Source organism: Lynx rufus, unplaced genomic scaffold (genome assembly GCF_022079265.1).
Source record: "Lynx rufus isolate CCGP_SWC_20201006 ecotype Redwood Valley unplaced genomic scaffold, mLynRuf1.p SCAF_21, whole genome shotgun sequence".
Taxonomy (NCBI): domain Eukaryota; kingdom Metazoa; phylum Chordata; class Mammalia; order Carnivora; family Felidae; genus Lynx; species Lynx rufus.
In genome coordinates, this window is record NW_025814836.1 from 23,903,162 (window position 1) to 23,924,243 (window position 21,082).

General features: G+C 50.8%; 1 protein-coding gene across 3 annotated transcripts in view; it reads left to right on the forward strand.

Moving 5' to 3' along the window:
• ZNF592 (zinc finger protein 592) overlaps positions 1-21,082 on the forward strand; it is a 49,981-nt gene that overhangs the window by 1,203 nt on the left and 27,696 nt on the right. Inside the window, exons 1-2 of one of the 3 annotated variants that reach the window (XM_047086655.1) lie at positions 247-295; positions 17,946-18,029. Coding sequence is in view for 1 of the 3 variants with exons in the window: in XM_047086653.1 (XP_046942609.1) it covers positions 17,946-18,029 (84 nt within the window). In the remaining 2 variants the exon portion in view is untranslated. Of the gene's footprint in view, positions 1-246; positions 296-12,353; positions 13,016-17,945; positions 18,030-21,082 lie in introns of those variants that run through there. The other 2 variants (XM_047086654.1, XM_047086653.1) reach the window with 2 other exon arrangements.

Below are 21,082 nucleotides of genomic sequence, written 5' to 3' on the forward strand. Positions count from 1 at the left end.
CGCGGGGCGGGAGCGGGAGGCCGGAGGCCGGGCCCAGGCCCGGGCAGCCCCCTCCGCCGCGCCGCCCTGGGCCGGCGCCCAGGTCCGAGCCGCCTTCCGCCCGCTCCCCACCCCACCCCCCCCCTCCCCGCCCGCGGCCCCAGCCGGGTCCCGCCGCCAGGCCGGCTCCCGCCCCCGCTCCGCCCCCGGAGCCGCAGCCCCGCCCGCCACCGCCGTCGCCATGTTGTGGCTCCCGCAGCCGGCGCTGGCGACGCGCGCGGCCGAGCCCGGGGCCTGCAGCCGCCGCCGCCGCCAGGTAAGCGCCCCCCGCGGGCCGGGCCGGGCGGGGAGCCTGCGGGCCGGGGCCGCCGCCGCCGCCACCGCCGCCGCCGCCGAGGCCGAGGCCGCCCCAGCCCGCGCCCGGGGCCGCGCCGAGCCGGGGCCGAGCCCGCGCCCGCGCCGCGGCCCTGCAGCCGGGCGGACCCTGCGCGCCGCCCGAGGCGAGGCAGGCAGCCACTTCCCCCGACCGCCGCCTGGCGGGCCGCGGCCGCCACCCCACCCCGCCCCCGGCCGACGGGGCCGCCTGCCCCCTGCCGCCGCGACCCGCCGCCGCCGCGCCGCCGCGCCGCCGCCCCGGGCACGGCCGCTGCCCTCCCCTGCGCGGGACGGGCGGCCGCCCTCGGCCACAGCCCGCGGCCCCCCGCCCGGGCGCGGATAACGGTGCCGCTTCGCCCCGCCGGGACGCCCTGTCAGCCCTTCCGTCCCCGCCGCGCCGAGAGCTGGCGCCGTCCTGGGGCGGACACTTCGGGGACCGACCCTCTGGGGCGCCCCGCAGTCCCTGCCCCCCACCTCCGCCCAAGTTCTGATCCTGGGGGAGGCTTCTCCGGGAGCAGACAGGTATTCCTGCTCCAGAGTTGGGGGTCCTCAAGGGGCGACCAGGCCTGTTGATCAGGGTGGAAATTATCTCTCTGCAGGGGCTCTTCCTGCCAACCTGTGTGTGTGTGTGCGTGTGTGTGTGTGTGTGTGTGCGCGCGCGCGCGCTTGGGGGGGTGGAGGCTCAATGTGACCCGAGGGAGGACAGGGGAGCGTCTGCTGGACAGATGGCCTCCTGGCCTTGGATCAGCGTGTGTGAGGGGGAGGGGTCCATACGACCTTAGGTATGTCTGTTCCTCAGAACCCCAGGATTATTGGAGCTGCTCAGGGATTTTTAACTTTTTTTTTTTTTTTTTTTTTTTTGAGTAGGCCAGAGGTGGCATTAAAAGTCCTGGATTGGAATAAATCCACCGGCCCACCCAGGGAAGTATGTCTGGCACCCAGGACTAGCCTAGAATAGGACTTGGGGGTGAGATGGGTGCTGGGCCTAGGGTTGGCCCCCTTGCCTTCAGCTCTGTGTTCATGTACGGCCTGTAGGGTGCATCTGCTTGTGTGTACAGTGTGGCTGAGCATACAGGATGTGGACAGACAGATGCCTGGCCTGGTGGGTGCCTGCTGGGATTTCATGGGTCTGTTTCCTCAAACTCACAGGTACATCACACAGTGAAAGAGAGGAGGAAGCTAATGGTGCTAGCACACATATTTTGCCCATTTTTCCCCAATGGTCGTGGCTTTGATTCACTCAGTAAATTTTTATTGAGCACTTATTACGTGCCGGGCACGGGACTAGGTGTTGGGAGGATGGTGGTAAAGCAGAAAGATATGTTGTAGCTTGAGCTCGTAGCCTAGTGAGAAAGGCCAATAATAAGTAATCTTGAAATTTCATTCACCACCAAATGTTTGTCAACAAACATGTGCCGGGCATTGTTTTCGATGCTGTGAAGAAAGCAAGCAGAAATAACTGCCCTTCTGGAGCTTTCATTTCAGGGCGGAGAGGGGAGAGGGGGAGGGAGGACAGGAAAGTAAAGGATATAGTTCAAAAAAAAAAAAGTAGCCTGTTAAAAGGGGCTAAATGCTAAAGGACAAAAAGAAAATAGGGAAGGAGGATATGAGATGTTGGGTGGGGGTTGAATTTGCATTCAAGTAGCCTGGGAAGGCCTTCTAAGAAGGTGTCTTTTGCATACAACTCTGAAGGAAGTGGTAAACTAATCATTTCAAACAGTGATGAACGCGAGGAAGGAAAGATGAAGAGAGTGGTAAGAGTAATGGGCCTTGATTTGATTTGGGGGCTTAGGGAGGGCTTCCCTGAGGAAGTGACGTCTGGGGTGAGACCCGAAGGAGGGTTAAGAGTTAACCATGTGTGGAGCAGCACGGAGCTTGGCAAGTTGGAGGAAGCGAAAGAGGCCTGTGTGGCTGGAGGGGGAAAAGGAGAGGGGAGGTAAGTCTGTAGAGAGGTGAGGGAGATCACAGGGGGCCCTGCGGACAGAATGCCTCCCCCCTCTAACTCTGGTTTGTATCTCCAGTGAAATTAGGAACCTTTGGAGGGTTTTAAGTGATTGACATGATGACATTTACATTCTAAAAGGTCTCTGGCCTCTGTCTGGGGAATGGACTTTGAGATAAGCAGGTAAGGCGAGGCTTTCTGTGTTGAGGGCCTAACTATTTGATCTGCCTCAGAAAAGCGAAAAGCCTTTAGAGTAGTTTAGGAGAGAGCTTTTCCCTCAGAGTCTACTTTGTGCAGCTTTTAGGAGGGGAAAGGAAGACGAGTTAGCATTTATGGAGCGCCTGCTAGACGGGAGAAACAATTTGGGAGACTTTGGCAAACATCGTATTTGACTTACTCCTCTGCAGTTTGAGAGAAAGGGCTTGTCCTGCCCCTTTACAGACATGAGCGCAGAAGGGATAGGAAACAAGTCCTGAGGGGTTAGATGACTTACCCAGAAACCACATTTGTAACATAATCTGAATTCAAACCCAGGTCTTCCTGATCCCAGAGCCCAGTGGCTCTGGAACCAGACTACCGGTTGCTTCTGCCACTTGCTAAGGGAATGATTTTGAGTTTGATCTCTTGTGTGCCTCAGTTTCCTTTTTGGCAAGGCCTCAAGCTTTACCCAGCTTAAATGCAGATAAAAGTACCTACCTCACAGGACTGTTGTGTGTATCAAATTAACCAAGCCATAGCGCTCACCTCGGATGTTAGTTGCTATTATTACTTAAATTTTTAAAACTTTCATGTTGCCTCTTTTTTTTTTTTTTTTTTTTTAATTTATTTTTGGGACAGAGAGAGACAGAGCGTGAACGGGGGAGGGGCAGAGAGAGAGGGAGACACAGAATCGGAAGCAGGCTCCAGGCTCCGAGCCATCAGCCCAGAGCCCGACGCGGGGCTCGAACTCACGGACCGCGAGATCGTGACCTGGCTGAAGTCGGACGCTTAACCGACTGCGCCACCCAGGCGCCCCTCATGTTGCCTCTTAACCATATTGCGGTCACTTTGGATGAGATTCAATATATGGATAATTTAATTCTCAGATTTTGTGAGACTCTTTTCTCCTCCCTTTTCCTCCAAACGACTTAATGCCAGCGTTCCACCTGATCAACCTTTCAACATTGATCTCACCTTTCATTCTTGACCCTGTGCTAGGACTTATGGATACAAAGTGAGTTTCTTCTCTGCAGAAGTTCAGGGTATCCAGAGGTAGGTCAGATATTGAAACAGATGAAGCACAATGTACTTAAGTTCTCTAACGCACCTGTAGTTAGCTGTTATAAGCTGTAAGAACTAAATGCCTGGGGGAGTAGGGAAGGCTTCAGGGCAGAAGTGAATTTTGAACTGGGCTTTGGAGGAAGCAAAGGAGTTTTGTAGGCAAGTAAGACTGGCCAAAGGACATTCTAGGTAGAGAGAGCTATATATGAAAGCATGGAGCCTTGAGAGGCTTGGCTTGTTTGGGTAGGAGGCTGGAAAGCTGAGTTGGAGCTGTGAAAGGCGGGTCAAGTTTGGATTTTATCCTACAAGCCATGGAGGGTATTAGATGAGTATTAGATACATCAGAGAGTATTAGACGCATCAAATACACACCATGACGGGTGTTGGAGTTAGAGAGTGGAGACAGATGTCATCCTGGGGGTGGCTTTATTTTGGTGGGATCACTATGTTTCAGGATCTGGTTCTCAGTTTTGTAGACCCGAAATTCAGTTTTGTAAGGCACTTGGAGCTGATTGGATCCAGGCAGACTGACTCACTAACCAAACTTGGAAGAGACTGATGCATAAACTCAGGGTATTAACTGGCCATGAGAAATGAAACTGCAGAATGACAGATGTTCTGTCCTCTGGCCATCTCCCTCCCCACCGCACCCCACCCCCTCTGGCCAGGGCTGAGACATTTTAACAAAATCTTGCTCCTCAATTCCTGTCTGTTTTCCTCATGCCCATGAAAACCCATCCTTTTTGTTAACATAATCTTTACTTAAGCTCCATACAGCATGGCCAACCATGACTATTCATTGATAGAATGGATGATTCTGTATCCTGTGGGTTGGATCATATGTTTGTGAATCTTAAGGAAGAGGAGGAATAACTTTTTTAGAAATAAAATACTGGAAAAGGGGGTTCCTTAGAAGCGGTATGCAGATTCTAAGTGGTGTGGGTAGTCTTGAAGCTAAAGGGTGGTTGTGGACAGATGCATTGGAAATTGTTCTGGGGGCAGAGGTCTGTGAACTCTTGGTTGCACTTGAGGAGAGATTAGTTTAAAATGTTCATCTTCCCTACACGTTGGAGACGTGTAGTAATGCCTGCCCTCTACTCAGCCTGGTCACGGTGAGCTTTCCTACTGGACTGGAGTGAGTCTTCGCGGGGTTTGGGTTTCATCCTCACACTTGTCTCTACTTGAGCAAAACTGGGAAGAGTGGTGGATCTCCTAGAAGTTTTGAGTTTGTGCTTTTCTGTAGTGAAAAATAAAATCCAAATAGACTAACCTAGATTGTGGACTAATTATTTTTATTTTAAAACTCTAAAAATAATTACACAAGCACTTTCATGTAGAAAATTTAGGGGCCGCAGGTATACAAAAGAAACAGAACTGACTGATAAATCCTATAACCTAGAACCACTGTTAACATTTGAATAATTTAGTGTTTGTATTAGATCTTTGTCTCCAACTCTGTCTTTCTATGTAACTTGGTTTTGACTTTTTCTTTGGCTACAAAATTAGGAACATCCTGAATAGGAGAGAATTCTGAGTGTTGACATCCATGAGGTGAAGTGATTGCATGTACATGAAAATCTGTGTCTGTTTCCATTTCTGGGCATCTGGTCCAGTGTCCTCCCCCTTCATGTTCTAGGAGTGTTGGGCGTGAGATCCATTAGCTAATTAATTTTAAGAAATGTTTTAGGAGATGAGAGTGCTGCCTCAGCCAACCGTTCACTTTTATTTGAAGTGGGAAGTGTGTATGTGTGTTGAAATGACATATCTGATCCTTTTTATGACTCAAAGAAAAGTTAATGAACACCTTTCAAGTTTGGTGTCACCACAGAGTCATTCTTCAAACCCATCAGCACTTCTGGGCTGTCCTCTGTTCACTGTATGACTTTGGGTAAGTCCTTTACACTCTCCGCCTTAGATTCTGAAGGTGTTGTATCAAGTAGGAATCGTGGCCGCTTTTCTCATTAACACATTCCAGGGGATGAGAAGGCTGATGTTGTCTATGCTGGTGATTGATTGTGGAGAGACTGCCACAATATTGAGTGAGAAAAAGGAGTACCTCTGCTGAACAGATTAACTCCAGGCCTCCAATCAGCATGTGGGGATGGGGGGTTCAGGTCTGTATAACTTTGTTACCTCTATTTGTGAGGGCTCTACAGTGATTGGAGGGCGCCCTCCCCACCTGCCCCGGGAAAATGCTCTGAGAAGTCCAGAGGTGGCGTTAAGGGCCTTGGGCACAACTAAATCTCCAGGCTTCTCCAGAGAATCAAGACCTACCACCCTCTAGTTTGCCTCAGAATGGACCCCCCCCTCCTGTCTGCAGAGCAGAGTTTACTGCGAGATCTCCTTCCCTCTGAGTGGTGTGGGGTCTGGCGGTTTTTTACTTTTGTTTCTAGTTTTGCCTGTCACTTGAATTTTCTACAGATTTACAGATCATCTTTACAAAAACAAATAATCAGTGAGTCTATTTTCATTTGGGAGATAAACGTTGAAGGCCCTAAAGCAAAAACTCACACTCCCCGGGGCTGTGTCCCTCCAAGCCCCCCCTCCCCGCTCACTTCGGGGCAGGTGCCTCTGTTAGAGGGGAGGTGAACTGGGCTGGGACCTCTGACTGGGAGGGCCCCTGAGCCCTGAGGGCCAGGGCTGCGCCATCTGGGAGGAGTGATTGGAGGGTGACTTGGCTGGGTGTTTTCTTCAGGAGGGCTTTTATTTTCTTATTTTTATTTTTTTGGAGGTGAAAGCAGAGTTTATTGAAGATAGAGCACAATTAACAGACGGAGTGAGTGTCCAGGAGATTCGGAAAGGAAAGGAGGGAGTCCCCTCTTCAGGAATGCTTTTAAAGAAATCACTCCTCTGGGTGCGGCCCCCAGGCCTTCTTCCGTGGTCCACACGCTCAGTCTCCCGCATGTCTACATGGGGGGGGGGGGGGGATGCTCGAGGCCTTGGTGTTACGACCGGGGCCGGCGGGGGGGAGAGGTCATGGAACTGTAAAGACAGGGGTTCCCGTGTGTGAGCCTCACGTGCATTCCCAGGATTTCCCTGCTTCTGGGGGGTCAGGTCATTCTGGGTGTGACGCGGGGGAGGGGTGGCTTCTTCTTCCTCATTTTCATCCAGCCTTTGGGCATAGGAGCATCTTACCGACGCTGCCCTTGGCAGGTTGGAGTTGAACGTGAGCTGGTGGAGTGGGTTCTGGCTCTACCTGTGTTGCCCGGCTTGCTGCGGTTTACAGCGTTCTACTCCTCCCTGCCAATTCACCTGCTAAAGTTGAAGTTGTTTCTTAGCAAGCCAAAGGGCAGAGTGAGACCCGAGAGAGGTTTTGAAGGCAGGTGTCCATTGTAACTGCAGGCCTCTCAGGGTTATTCCAGGGCCTGAGAACACGTCTGAGGCAGAGGTTTGGCATTTTCAGAGGAGACGGGAGCCCAGGGGTGGGCAGTGAGCAGCTGTTCAGATGCTTCTGGGGCTTGGCCCAGTCGAGGCTCTCGTCTGCGTGGGCAGGGGCTGCTCTCTGCCTTGTTACACAGACTCTGCAGACCTGAGCTGAACCGGCCGAGTTGTAAAAACCACTTCACTGTCTGAGACTTCATTAAGGCTATAAATCTTCAGGCCCTTAAAAATATTAGATGTGTGATTAATTCTACCATTATTCTTAATTAGAATGTTTACTTGTATTTAAAATCCTGTGGAGTCTTTCTGCAACTGGGCCATCATCGATCAGTAATCTCCAGTTGCTTATGAAAGGCCTACCCTGGGTCCAACCCGGAGCTGGGCGCCCTGTGGCACATAAAAGACTCATGTGAGATGAACTTTGCCCTCAAGGAGTTCCCCCACTGAAAGCAATTAGAGAACACTTTGCTTCCAGACCAGACGTGTCTTAAGGGGGCTTTTCTTTCTGAGGGTGGTGGTTACTTTCACACAGGCCACCCCTCTGAGATGGCTGGGGTTACCTCTGGGGAACATTCTCTGGTACCCAAAATGGATTGGTTGGCCCTCTGGGAGGAGGGAGGTGGCGGCGATGATGTAGTCTCATCTTTCATTTCTTCCCTTGTCTCCCTTTGCTGCTTCTCCAAGCACCTGAACCCTTCAGGAGAAGGTAGCCAGCTACCCACAAAATATGCACCCAGTGCTGTCGTCCCATCATTACGGCCCCAGGCCTCTGAGTCTAAGGCTTTTGCATTTCCACTTGGACTCCCCTTTTAAAATATTTACACCCCCCTGGGAGAGGTCAGACTCTTAGCAGTTCATCACCAAATAGTAGCTTTAATTACCAAGAATTAATTAAGTCAACTGAGAGAAAGACTGGGACCCAGGCAGGCACTTGGGGGCAAGAGTGTCCGAAGGGACAGACTCCCACATGGCAGGAGAGCAGCGAGGGCAGCACCGGAAACTTCCATGCACATGAGTTGCCGCGCGCAGGTCCCGCTAACTATGGGGTCACCCCGGTCGTCCTGCTGCCTGGGGCCGAGGGGGCAGCATGGGCACAGTCCTAGCCCTGGGCCAGGGGGGCCTTGAGGCAGACGTGGACTTTGGGCCGAGTCTTAAAGGGTTGGGAAGATTGTTTTTTCCTTCATTTAAAAAATAATACAATACTCACTGGAAAATTTTGGAACGTTCAAGGGGAGAACAAATCTGCCATAATTTCATTCCTCGTGATAGATGGCTGAAATGAGAGGCAGCGGGGGGGGGGGGGGGCTAATTCTTTTCCAGTGTAAGTCAGAGTGTGTTTCCTCTTCCCACGTCCTCCCGAAACCTTCCTTCTAAGCGCAAGAGTCAGCCCTTGCCGTGGGCCCTCCGTGGTCTGCCTCCTCCCCCGTCTCCTCAGGCTCCCTCTACTCTGGTGTGGGCTCCTTGCCTGCGCCAGGCACTTTCCTGCTTCAGGGCCTTTCCACCTGCTCTTCTGTCTGCCCCAAACCTCTTCTCCCCACTGTTCACCTGGCTTGCTCTCTCACTTTTTTCAGAATTGAAAAAGCAGTTACTCTGATTTCTGATTTCAGTTGAGGAGCTCCTGTTGAGGAAGGTTGTAGGACTCCTTGACATCATGCATCTGCCTGTCAGTGTCTGTGTCTCCATCCTGTGGAATGTCAGCACCTCATGGGCAGGGACCTGGCACATAGCAGGTGCACAGTTACTATTACGGAATGAGTACGTGTGCATGCGTGAGCCCAGTGTGTGTGTGTGTGTGTGTGTGTGTGTGTGTGTGTGTGTGTGTGTGTTGTGGAAATGGAGCGGGAAAGGACGGTGTGGCTAGAAGCTGGAGGGAAAGAACGGGCGTGGATGGTGTGGAGAGTGGGGATGCTCTTGGCGGGGACGTTGATTAGAGACTTGATTCAGGTTGATCGGTCTCTGCAATCTTCTCTCTTACTGCTGCGTTGAAGGGGAAGGCCGTGATTTGGTGGTTTGAGGCAGGTGCAGAAGCACCTGGTGAAATATAAAGTCAGTCGACTTGGCCTCGGCCTAGCATGTGAACGTTGTCAAAAGCCTGGCCCGAGGCTGGAGCTGTGGTAGGCTAGAGGAAACCACATGAGGCTGTTGAGAAAAGTGAGTGACCTGAGGAAAGTGGTGTTTGGGGAAGACTGGTCTTCGGGAGACACGTGGGACGACCGTTGGGAGAGTCTGAGGGGGTGAGGAAAGAGGCGACAAGTGTAAGGATGTGGAGCAGATGACCTCAGGGAGACGTGGCCATGGCAGGATGCTCCCCAGCTTCTGTGTGGCTGCCCTGACAAGGGCGTCCAGCACTCCCGACTTGGTAGAGCTCAAAGTATTGTCCGTGGCTTCAGATGAGTTTTGGAAGCAGATGGGTGTCAGTAGGAGAAAGGGGAAGGGAAGGGACCTCCTTAGGTTCAGGAGGTCGATGGGCCTGGTGGTGTGAGGTCGTATCCTGCACCGGGCCTGCGCTCATAGGCTGTGACCCGGGACTGGAGCCTTTCTTCTCTTCCTGCTCTGCTGTCTGAGAGCGGCTGTCCGTACTCCTGGCTTTTCTTCCGAAACTACACACATACCAGAGGAGTATCTGAAATCCATTTGTTCGATCACCTTCTTTCAAGTTCATTTTCTGTCTCCATAGTTTTATCTGTTTCTCAAAACAAATTGTCTTTGACTCACAAACCCATTTGGATTGAATTAATTGACTGGAAATACTTATTTCTAAATGGTTTCTGTTTCATTAGGCCTCTAGCCTGTTTTTAAAAAGGCTTTTGCCAAGATGAGATCAGTGGAGAAGTGATTTTGGTATCATCAGCTTCTCTGTGATCTTTTGGTACAGGTTATGTTTTGAGATTGGCGTTTCTGATGTGTTCATTCCTAGAATAAGTATTTGAGTGCCTGCTATGTGCCAGGCACTATCTTAGGCCCTGGGAAACAAACAAAAATCTTACCTTCATGGGGCTCATATTCTAGTGTGTGTAAACAAGTAGCAAGTAAAAATAAAGATAACAATTAAAAATAAAGTATGAGAGAGGGTGAAAAGTCTTATGGAGAAAAACAAAGCAGGGATGGAGGTTTGGGTGTGGAGGGAGGCAGATTTTCTGTTTTAAATACAGAAGTTAGGGACGTCTCACTGATAAAAAGACACCTGAGTGGAGATCTGCAGGAGCGGGAGAGAGGACCATGCAGATATCTGAGGGAAGAGCAAGCAGGGTAGAGAGAAGAACAAGAGACAAAGTCCCTGAAACCCCTCAAGCTTTCTGGGGCTTCAAGGACTTTGTCTCTTGAGTAGCAAGGAGGGCAGGGTGGCTGGGGCCGGAGTGAGGTGGGGACAGTATGGGAGAGGAGGCCTGAGTGGTCCTACTGGGCTTGTAAATCCTACTGGGGACCTGAATGAGATGGGAGGCCTGGAGTAGCTGTGCAGAGCCACGGTGGACTCCCCCTTCTTTCTGGAAGCGTCACCCTCGCTGCCAGTATTGAGGCCGGGGGGCTTCTGGAGTGGCTCTTGGCTAAGAGTGGGTGTTGGGGGTCTGAATCATCTGGAAGCCTCTCTCGGGCCAGCTTCTAGTCCATCTAGGACTCTGGGGTCACCTGGAGCACATGTGCCATTTCTAGGACTCATGTGAGGCCGATGCCATTGCTCTGTAACCACCAGGTAACTGTCACAGCTTCAGGTTCCTGGGCTCACTCCACTGCTAGTAGTCCATTTCCAGGTAGGCCCAGAAGTCTGGACCATGCTTTGGTCCACAGACCATGGTTCTCAGCCCCAGAAACACCTGTCACCCTGTGGTGGTTTTAAAAAATGCCTGGCCCCGCCCCTAAAGCTTCTGATCGAATTGGCCTGATGTGGGCTTTAGTATTAGCAGTGCTCCCAATGTGCATCCAGGCCCAGAATCACTCCTTTAAGGATATTTAAATAAGCCTTGTCCCTGGCACTTGATGGAGACATTGGAACGGGTAACTGTGAGTGAGAGACTCAAGCCCCTCTGGGACGGAGGGCCGGTCCCCTTGCCAGGAACAACAAAAATCTTTCACAGTAATAAAAACTCCTCGGTTTATGTACTTTATCTCATTTCATTACCTTACCTCTCTGGCCTCGGTTTCCTTGCTTGTAGAGTCAGTGGCTTAAATTTAATGGTTTTCTGGAGTCTCTCTGGCTCTGGCAGTTCCTAATCTTTCAGGTGTTGGACGACCCTCTAATGAGAACGATGTTCTAGGACACTGTTTTCTGATCCGGGTCTTACAACACCCTCAGGTGCGCCATAATTACGGCAAGGGTCGCAGCGAATGTCTCGATGGCAGATTGAAGGGAGACGTGCGCCATCTCCAATGGCACCCTGGGAAGAGAGGGTGATGGAAAATTTAAATGTGAAGTCTGACCTCCCAGTTCAGAGTTCCTGGTAGAAGGACAGCTTGGTCCTTGGGGGGCGGACGGGAGCCTGAGCGTTTTTCTTGGCTCTGCCACTCACTGGTGGGTTCCTTGTGAAGTGGGAATCATGGTTTATAAACTGTAAAGCTTCTGTAAATCCAAGGGTTGTAGGGTGACTGGGGTGGGGTGGAGGGGGCAGCCAGCCTGGGTCAGTGAAGCCTGATGCTGAGGTTTGCCAGCCTCTCTCTGTAGCCAACTGTGTTCCTGGCTACAGGGGACAGTTTGAGTAACCTGACAGAACCCAGTGGCTGCAGGCTAAGGTTAACCTGGAGTGAATGACCAGGCACGTTGACGGGGGCACCCCGGAGCTAACTTGCTTGGGACATCTTGTGTAAAACACCCACCTACCCGGCGCCCCGGTCTCTGACCTTTGTCCTCATTGGGGTAGCACAGTGTCTGCTTCTCAGTTTATGTTTTGAACTGTGATGTTCCAATAAGAAAAAGAAAGTTCAGGGGGGAAAAAGGTTTTTGTTTCCCTTCTGTAGAATTGAGACCGTGCGTTTCCCTCCTTTCCCTTCTAAATTTTTCCATTAATATTGTCTCTATCTCTCTTTAGAATCCCAAGTAAATGCTAGCCTTTCAAAGTTAAGACAGAAATGAAGTCAAGCGAGGGAATGCAGAATTAAGAGTGCACGTGAGCAGAATTTGAAATGTGACTTTGCGTTCTGTCGTTTGTGGGCTCACAGAGCCGAGGGGCCAGTACCCAGTTTCTCCCCGCTGGCCGATTAAACCCACGTTTCAGGGTGTTGTGGCCGAGCGTGAAGGAGTTTCTAAAGTTCTGAGGTGGTTCTGATGCTCGGTGACCGTGAAGATCACCGAGTTTTAAAAAAATGGGTTCTGCCAGCTTTTTGGTATCTTCTGTCATTCTTTCCCCCTGCCCAGTGCTTGCCCTTCCTGCTCCTCCCCACCTGTGACTGCCCCCCCCCCCCCCGTATCTGCTGCGGTCCCTCTGCCCACTCCTGGGCCCTCTTCCTCCGCTCCAGCAGGCCTCCTGAGCTGTGTGGAGGGGTAGCCGGCCTTCCCTTCCCTTGTCTCTGTCCCCTGTGTGTGCTTCCAAGCAGCCTGACATTTGGGGATCCAGCAGCCTGCTGGGGCACTCTGACGTTGTGGCATAATACTTGACAAACACATGCATTTGCTGTGTTGAAGGCAGTGTTGTAAGAGCTTTACAAATGTTAACTCACTGAGTCCCTACAACAGTTTCCCGTTTTACATATGGGGAAACTGAGACACAGATGTGAGCAAACCTCCGTAGGTCAAATGGCTAGTGAGCGTGGCTGAGGTTGGAACCCGGGCAAAGTCTGTGCTCTGAACCACCACATCATGGCCGGGGAGGGCAGATGGTCTGGGGCCCACAGAAGTTTTATCTTTGAGTATGGGGCTTTGAGTTTACGTTTGGAGAGTTTTCTCAGGGTCTGACCTAGACTTTTATTATTGTGATTAGCACCTTAACTGAGACATTTGCCATCAGGCCTATTAAAAAACATCTTCTTTTGTTTCTTTCCTTAGGTAGTGTTTGGAAACCATGTGCCTAGGCAGATGTTATGCCTTTCTCCATAGCTCCACACTCCCAGCAACGCTCACCACACCCTTGTTTTGAGAACCTCTCTGAGGTATGATGTCTAGGCTGACCTGAGCTGGCCTTGAAGAGACACAAGTGACGTCTTTATGTTCCTCGGTGTTGTGTTTTGTTTTTTAAACTGTGGCCAGATATACGTAAAGACACTGACCATTTTGACCATTTTTCAGTGCACTGTTTGGTAGCCTCCAGTACGTTCACGATGGTACAGCCATCACCACCCTCCAGAATCTTCCATCATCCCAGAATGAAACCCTGTACCCATGAAACACTAACTCCCTGTCCTCTCTCCCCTCAACCCCTGGTACGCACTGTCGTACTTTCTGCCTTCATGACCTTGACTACTCTAGGGAGCCTGGATTCCTAGGCGAAATCATACACTATTTGTCCTTTTACGCCTGGCTGTTTTCACTTAGCATGATGTCCTCAGGGTTCATCCATGCTGTAGCATGTGTCAGACCTTTAAGCCTTTTTAAGGCTGAATAATATTCCATTGCCTGTTTGTATCACATTTGGTTTATCCATTCATCTATTGATGGACACGGTTGCTTTCATTTTCTGGGTATCATGAACAATGCTGCTGTGAACGTGGGTATAAAGATTACTCCTTGAGACCCTGCGTTCAGTTCTTTTGGGTATATACCCAGAGGCGGAGTTGCTAAATCGCATGGTAATTCTATGTTTAATTTTCATCAGGAACCACCGTATTGTTTTCCATAGCGGCTGCACCTTTTTTTATTCCTACCGGCAACGCACAAGGGTTCTAACTTCTCCACGCCCTTGCCGACCCTTGTTCTTTCCTTCTTTTTTAAAATAATGGCCATCCTAGTGGGTGTGACATCGGTGGTTATCTAGCTGGACTCACAGGGTCCACTAGGCAAGGGTCTGGTCCTGAGAGGGCAAAAGTATACACACATAGAGACAATAACGGATAAACGTCCACGTGCTCCTCGCCCACGTCCAGGAGTTGTTTGTGGCAAATCTTGTTTCATTCATAAAAACCCTCCCTGCCCTTTCCTCCTGCTCTGTGTCATTTCGAGACAAATCCCAGATATCACATCATTCTGTCTGTAAATATTTTATTACGTGTCTTAAAAAGATAAGGAATTTTAATATTCCATTTTGTCTGCTGGTAGAAAGGCACACAGAGGTGTTTCTTTAGATACCTGTTCTCTGCTGTCCCCTTGGAATGTCAGGGGCACATACAGCAGGCACACCGTTGGGCACCCGGATGTCGGATCTGTTGCCATATTGCCTTGTTGGTAAAAAGCTGCCTTGGCTGGTGCCTCGCTTTCCTGAAGAAGGCTGACTGCCCTTGGTCTGAGGAGCCATGGTGAAAGAGCCCACCCGGTCTCTGTTTGTTTATTTATTAATGTTTTTATTTAGTTTTGAGAGAGAGAATGAGCAGGGGAGGGGAGAGGGAAGGGGGAGAGAGGGGGAGACACAGCATCTGGAGCACGCTCCAGGCTCTGAGCTGTCAGCACGGAGCCCGATGCGGGGCTCGAACCCATGAACTGTGAGATCATGACCTGGGCCGAAGTCGGCCGCTTAACCGACTGGGCCACCCAGGCGCCCCCACCTGGTCTCTGTTGAGAGGGGAAGGAGAGAAGAGGGAGGAAGAAGGGGTGTGTGTGTGTGTGTGTGTGTGTGTGTGTGTGAGAGAGAGAGAGAGAGAGAGAGAGAGACAGAGACAGAGAGAAGGGAACCACAGAGATACCCCAAGAGTAATAGCATGTTCCTTGCTCCCACCTCCTCACCCCTGCCCCCCGAAAACCTTCTGGTTTTGGAATCTCTGGGACCTCACTTTGCTTGTGGTAGATGAGACCCAGAATATACACAGAGCCCCCAAACACGAGGGTGCCAGAAATGAGGAAAAAGTAATCCTGCGGAATGGCCACGTTTTCTTGGCTGGGGCCCTTTTGTTCAGGGAGTGGAGGTTTGGGTCCCAACAGGTCTGAGGCTACCAGCTCTTTGTTTAATTTTGGGCGTCCCTACTACTAGGAGATGATGCTTTTACAAAACTCAGTGGGAGGGACTCCTTGAGGAGGAGGCCGTGTGATCAAGGAGGAGTCCTGTCCCTCTTGCTTCTTAGTCTCTGTTCTGTTCCTTTCTAACAAAATGCAGTGCCCAGTTAGTGCTGAGATCTGTTTGCAAGTAATGAAAGGGAAAGGGGGTGCAGGTTACAGAGTATCAGTTTTTGTCTCAGTTCTCAGCTCCGTTTAAACTTTGTTTTTGTCTATACCTAGTTTCCATTTCTATCATCTCAATGAGCTGTCAGGTGCTGCCTAATCCCAACTCCCTCCAGTTTTATCCTCTCTTTTTATCTTAAAAAAAAAAAACAAAAAACACAGTTTTTTTGAGATAAGATTCACATGCCATGCAATTCACCCATTTATTTATTTAAAAATTTTTTTCTAAATGTTTCTATTTATTTTTGAGACAGAGAGAGACAGAGCATGAGCAGGGGAGGGGCAGAGAGAGAGGGAGACACAGAATCCGAAGCAGGCTCCAGGCTCCGAGCTGTCAGCACAGAGCCTGACGCGGGGCTCGAACTCACACACTGCGAGATCATGACCTGAGCCGAAGTCGGATGCTCAACCGACTGAGCCACCCAGGCGCTCCATGCAATTCACCCATTTAAAGCACACAACTGAATGATTTTTAGTATATTCACAGAGTTGTATCCCCTTTTCTGAAGACTTAAGTCTACCCTGTGCCCTGCTCAGAGGTAGCCCTCCATTTCTACTGATGTCACACTGTTTCCATCCTCAAGATGAGTGACCTTATTGTGGGGATGTTGGCCCGTAGACCCCTTCCACCGATCCAGCATTTTCACTTAATCAGCCATGTAGGAGCCCAGGATTCATGGCCACGTGCTACTCTGGGCAGACCCCTTCCCACTGGCAAGGCCCCACCGACCACTCAAGGTCTCTCTGTTTATGAAGGAATTTTAAAAAGTGAAACACAAATAACGTTGCAAACTTGCCAGCTGCTTGACTAGTAATAAACCTGCTTAGGATTCCATGGCTCTCCTTGAGCAATCTGAGTTCTGGACGGATGAGCCTGTCAAATCATTCCCCCTTTCTAATGGTGGATTACCTTCCAGTAAACACACTGGAGCTTAAAAAGAGACAATGAAGACATGAGCAATTATGCAATGTGTCAGGTGGTGGGAAGGGCTTTGAAGAAAAAACAAGTAAAGGACAGAGATTGATGGTGTGACCGTGAGGGTGGGGACTGGGATGTTACATACACTGGTCACAGGAGGCTTCTGGCAAAAGGACATTTGAGTGAAGACTGGATGGAAGTGAGCAGTGAGCCCCTCAAGATCTGAGGGGAAGGGCAGTCCTAGCAGAGGGAACAGTAGACTAAAAGGCTCTGAGCAGGGGTGTGTTTGAGGAACAGGGCAGAGGCCTGTGTGCGCCCGAGCCAACTGGGTGACAGAGACAGGTGTGGGAGACGGGGCACTTAGACCTTCCTCGCCACGGAGGCTGCGGTGATGGCCAGAGCTCGCTCTGTGTGAGATGGGACCATGTTGAAGGGGTTCAAGGACAGGAGGAATGTGATCTGATGGGTGGTTTGTTTTCTTTTTTTTTAATGTTTATTTGTGAGAGAGAGTGCATGTGCCAGCAGGGGAGGGGCAGAGAGAGAGAGGGAGACACAGAATCCGAAGCAGGCTCCAGGCTCTGAGCTGTCAGCACAGAGCCCGACGCGGGGCTCGAACTCACACGCCGCGAGATCATGACCGGGGCTCGAAATCACACACCGCGAGATCATGACCTGAGCTGAAGTCAGATGCTTCACTGACTGAGCCACCCAGGCGCCCCTGGTGGGTGTTTCTAGAGCAGCAATCTGGCTGCTGTGTTGGGAATGAGCAGTAGAGGCGAGGGTAGCAGACTTTTGCAGGGACCCAGGAGGGAGAGGTGGTGACGGCTGGAGGCAGGAAACGGTTGCATTTGGAGATGTTTTGAAGGAACACTTGACGGGATTTGCTCTTGGATTGGTTGCAGGGTCTGGTGGTGAGAGGACTCACGGATGCCCAGCCTAAGCCACGGGAAATTGAGAGTTAGACTCTGGACATATTATCTTTGACATGCCTATCCAAGGAGAAACCCAAACCTTGAATTGAGGGGATATTGGTTTAATAATTTAGTGAGTGCCTGTTGGGGGGCTTATAAGACAGCGGAAGAGGGAATATTTACTGAAATAACTACAGCAAAAGTAAATTGTGCCCTCAAAGGAGTGAGGGACACAGAAGGGAGCCCAGGGGAGCTCACTGAGGTGACCCCACTCAGACAAAGTCCCTCTCCCTTCCTTGCCTGTGGGAAAGCAGTGCCCTTGTTGGCCTTCCGTGGCACCCCCAGTTTCGTGGCGGCTGGGCTTTCCAGTGGGTCGTGTGTGGGGGCACTCAAGAGCAGGGTCTGGGCTTTCCCTTTGTGTCCTCAGTGCCAGGCACCATTCCTCGCATTGGGTCGATGTTTGGTGCGTGAACTTCTCCTTCTCCCCTCCCTCCCTCCTCCTCTCTCTCTTTCTCTCTCTTTCTCTCTCTTTCTCTCTCTTTCTCTCTCTTTCTCCCTTCCTTCCTTCCTTCCTTCCTTCCTTCCTTCCTCCCTCCCTCCCTCCCTCCCTCCCTCCCTCCCTCCCTTCCTTCCTTCCTTCCTTCCTTCCTTCCTTCCTTCCTGATTTTGTTTTTAAGCAATCCGTACACCCAACCTGGGGCTCAGCTCACAGCCCCGAGGTGGAGAGTCGCCCTCCACTGAGCCACCTGGGCGCCCTGAGCTTTTCCTTTCCGAGCCCAGGTTGTCCACGTAAAGATGAAGAGGGTGGACGAGGCCAGGGCGCTGGAGTCAACCGGGAGGCTTCACAAACACGCGGGGATCCCTCCCAGACTTGCTGAGTCGCAGTCTCCTAGTAGGAGCCTGGGACTCTGTGTTAAAGTCACTCCCCATGTTATTCTTTTGCAGTCAGTCCAGGAGCAATCTGCAGACGTGTATTTGGAAGCCACTGGACCAGATCATTTCTGAGGTCCCCTTCAGCTCTAACATCCTGTGAGTCCTGTTAGAATGTTTGCCATATGACTCTCTCCCCGGGAAGTGGGAGTTTTGCTTGGGCGGAAGGGCCTGCAGGGGGAGGGGAAGCTGCCTCGGGGCAGGGCCAGTGGGGTTTGGGGAGGCGCTGAGGACCTGTCCTGGGCCGGAGTGAGCAGTGACAGCTTGCTTGTCCCTGCGGACCAGCTGCGTTGGGGTCTCAGAAATAGAGGTGAAGGACATGACCCTAGCTCTGGAGAGGCTTACAGACCGATGAGTAAACCCAGGACCCCATCCCGCTGCGGGAAGTGCCGCCATGGCGGAAGGGGGGTGGAGGAGGAGGAGGAGGAGGAGGAGGGCAGAGGCCTGGAGTCACAGCTCTCAGAGGAGGCGGGCAGAGGAGGGGCTCCTGGGGCAGAGTAGTGCTCAGGCACTGTCTGGGGCCGGTGCGGTGGGCCATCAGGTATTCTGTCGTCGGGAGGGAGTCTGCGAGAACCACCCTGGGAAGTGGCTGGAGAGGTGGGCGCAGACTGGATGGGAGTGGGCTCTCCCTCTGGGCGGAGGCTTGGAGCTCTCTCCTGCAGGTGACCGGCACTGTGAGCAGGACGTCTCTGTGATCAGATAGATGTTTCACAGCAACCGCTGTGGTGGAGTGTGCATTGAAGGGGGCTAAGACCAGATGAAGAAGAAGACAAGTGAAAAGCTTTGCCATTTCGCCTGGGTCCACCGTCCGCTGGCACCTGCTTTCTTTTACTGCTGAGCATCTCTTTGGGCTGTGCTTTGCTGATGATTCAAATACCAGGTGTCTCGTGAAATGAGACACTGGCTGCTGACGGACTCAGAACATCTGTGCCTTGGGATTGCTGAGACCCGTGTTCGGGAGGGCAGTGACAGGTCTATGGTAGAGAGTCACCGGTCCGCTTTAGGAGCTAAGTCTTGTGTAGAAATCCAATAGTTGTAGGGGACTCAGAGATCCTTCGAGTTAGTTTAATTTTACATCATAAACTGAAGCCTGCCTGAGATCTCCTCCTGGGTGACTGTGACGGGACAGGGGTGAAAGCCCTTCTCATGCTTCCCAGTTTGTTCCTCCTTTAGCTCTCCTGTTCCTGGCCTGGGGCTTCATTCTGGGTCCAGGAACGTGGGACCTTTCCCAGGTCATTAGATTTCACTGAGTTCCCTTCTCTACCTCCCATGGGCTCAGTGTCTTTCTCTCATCACCGTTTAACCTGAGTCCAGACTAAAGCTTCTGACAACCCCAGGAGCAGCAGCTCGCTCGCTCGCTCGCTCGTTCGCTCGCTCGTTCTCTTTCCCCTTGCCCAGCTTCCTTTCCTGCGACAGAACTCCCCCCGTCTGGCAACCAGCTCAGGTACCTTCTGGTCTCAGCCTGTCCTGAGTAAGCGTGGCCGCATGCACTTTCTCTGTGCATCGGACAGCTTGGATTAATTAGTCTTTGCTCCGTTTCCTCTGGAATACTCCTTCTAAAGTAGAAAGCTGAGGGTAACTTCCACTTACACCTTTGTAAACTCTAAACCATTATAACAGTGATTGAACACAGATTATATCAGCGTGTAAGCCACATTCAGTCATGTGGGAGCAGGATAAAGAGTTTACCCACAGGTTGGAAAACATACACACATCCGTCCTTCTAGACATCATCTGACAAGCGGTGGCAAATTCGAGGAAACTGAATTTGTGGTTCCCAGTCCAATGTTCCTTGAATCTTGCTGCCTTTAACTTTCATTGTATAAATCTGGAACATGTTATTTGCTTCCTTGGCTCATTAAACAATATACTGACTAGAGATCCAATTTTTCTTTTCTTTTTTTTTTTAAGTTTGTTTATTTTGAGAGAGACAGAGAAAGAGAGAGAGAGAGAGAGAGAGAGAGAGAGAGTGTGTGTGTGTGTGTGTGTGTGTGTGTCAGTAGGGGAGGGGCAGAGAGAGAGGGAGAGAGAGAATCCCACGCAGGGCTCCTCTCTGTCAGCACAGATCTCACGAAGTGTGAGATCGTGATCTGAGCCGAAACCAAGAGTTGGAGGCCCAACCGACTGAGCCACACAGGTGTCCCGAGATCCAATTTTTCGTAATGCTTTTGGAGTGCCTCTGCCCCCTGGGTGTCATGTTTCTGAACTTTTATTAATCTACCATTATTGAACTTAGTGTTGTTAAAAGAAACAGATGACCAAGTTTAATGTTAGTTTGAAATTCAAAAGTGTTGGTGCTGAGGGAAAGGAAGCTCATAGGTTTAGTGACAATCCCTTTTTCTTAGTTCCTCAGAGCCTTTTCTTTTTTAATTTCTAGATCCAAATACGTATGGATGTTACTACATTTATATATTTTACCTATAACAACTTCAGTATGTTTCTGACTAGTGGGCAAAGTTATTTCTTGTCTGTCTATATCTTTTATTTCAAACTTCAGAATGCTTCTCTCTTCTCTCTAGTATTTTATTTATTTGTGAAAGAGAGAGAGGGCACAAGTGAGTGAAGGGCAGAGAGAGAGAGAGAGAGAGAGAGAGAAGTGGGGCTCACCCGAAGTGGGGCTCGAACTCATGAACTGTGAGATCATGACCTGAGTGGAAATCAGATGCTTAACTGACTGAGCCACCCAGGTGCCCCTCTCCTCTGTAGTATCTTAAGGTTTGATGAACAAATCTGTATGTGACTTATCCTCCCCCTTTCCCCAAACCTTTGTCTCTCCAGAATTAAAGAGTTCTAATCTGTAAGCTCTTACTAGAAGGCTCTTGTATCTACTTGAAAACTTCATTCTTGTTTCTTAGGACCTTTTCCGACTCTGGTATGCCTTTCTTAAGAAAGGGAACCACAACTGAATGGCACATGTAGCTGTGGACACCGGGCGGTTCTGGATAAGGGCGAGGTCACAAGTTGTGTGTTGTTCCCAGTATTCTTTCTAATAAAGCCCCATGTTTTCTGGGCATTTGGTGAGAAAACATGCAACGTGGTGTCTTCAGGGAATAGTCTGAGCTGATGGCCAAGCCTCTTTATCGAACTGCTTAGCTTAGAACCCATTATTCTAAAAGTGTCATTAAGGTTGCATTTTCCTAAATGTCCCTTCA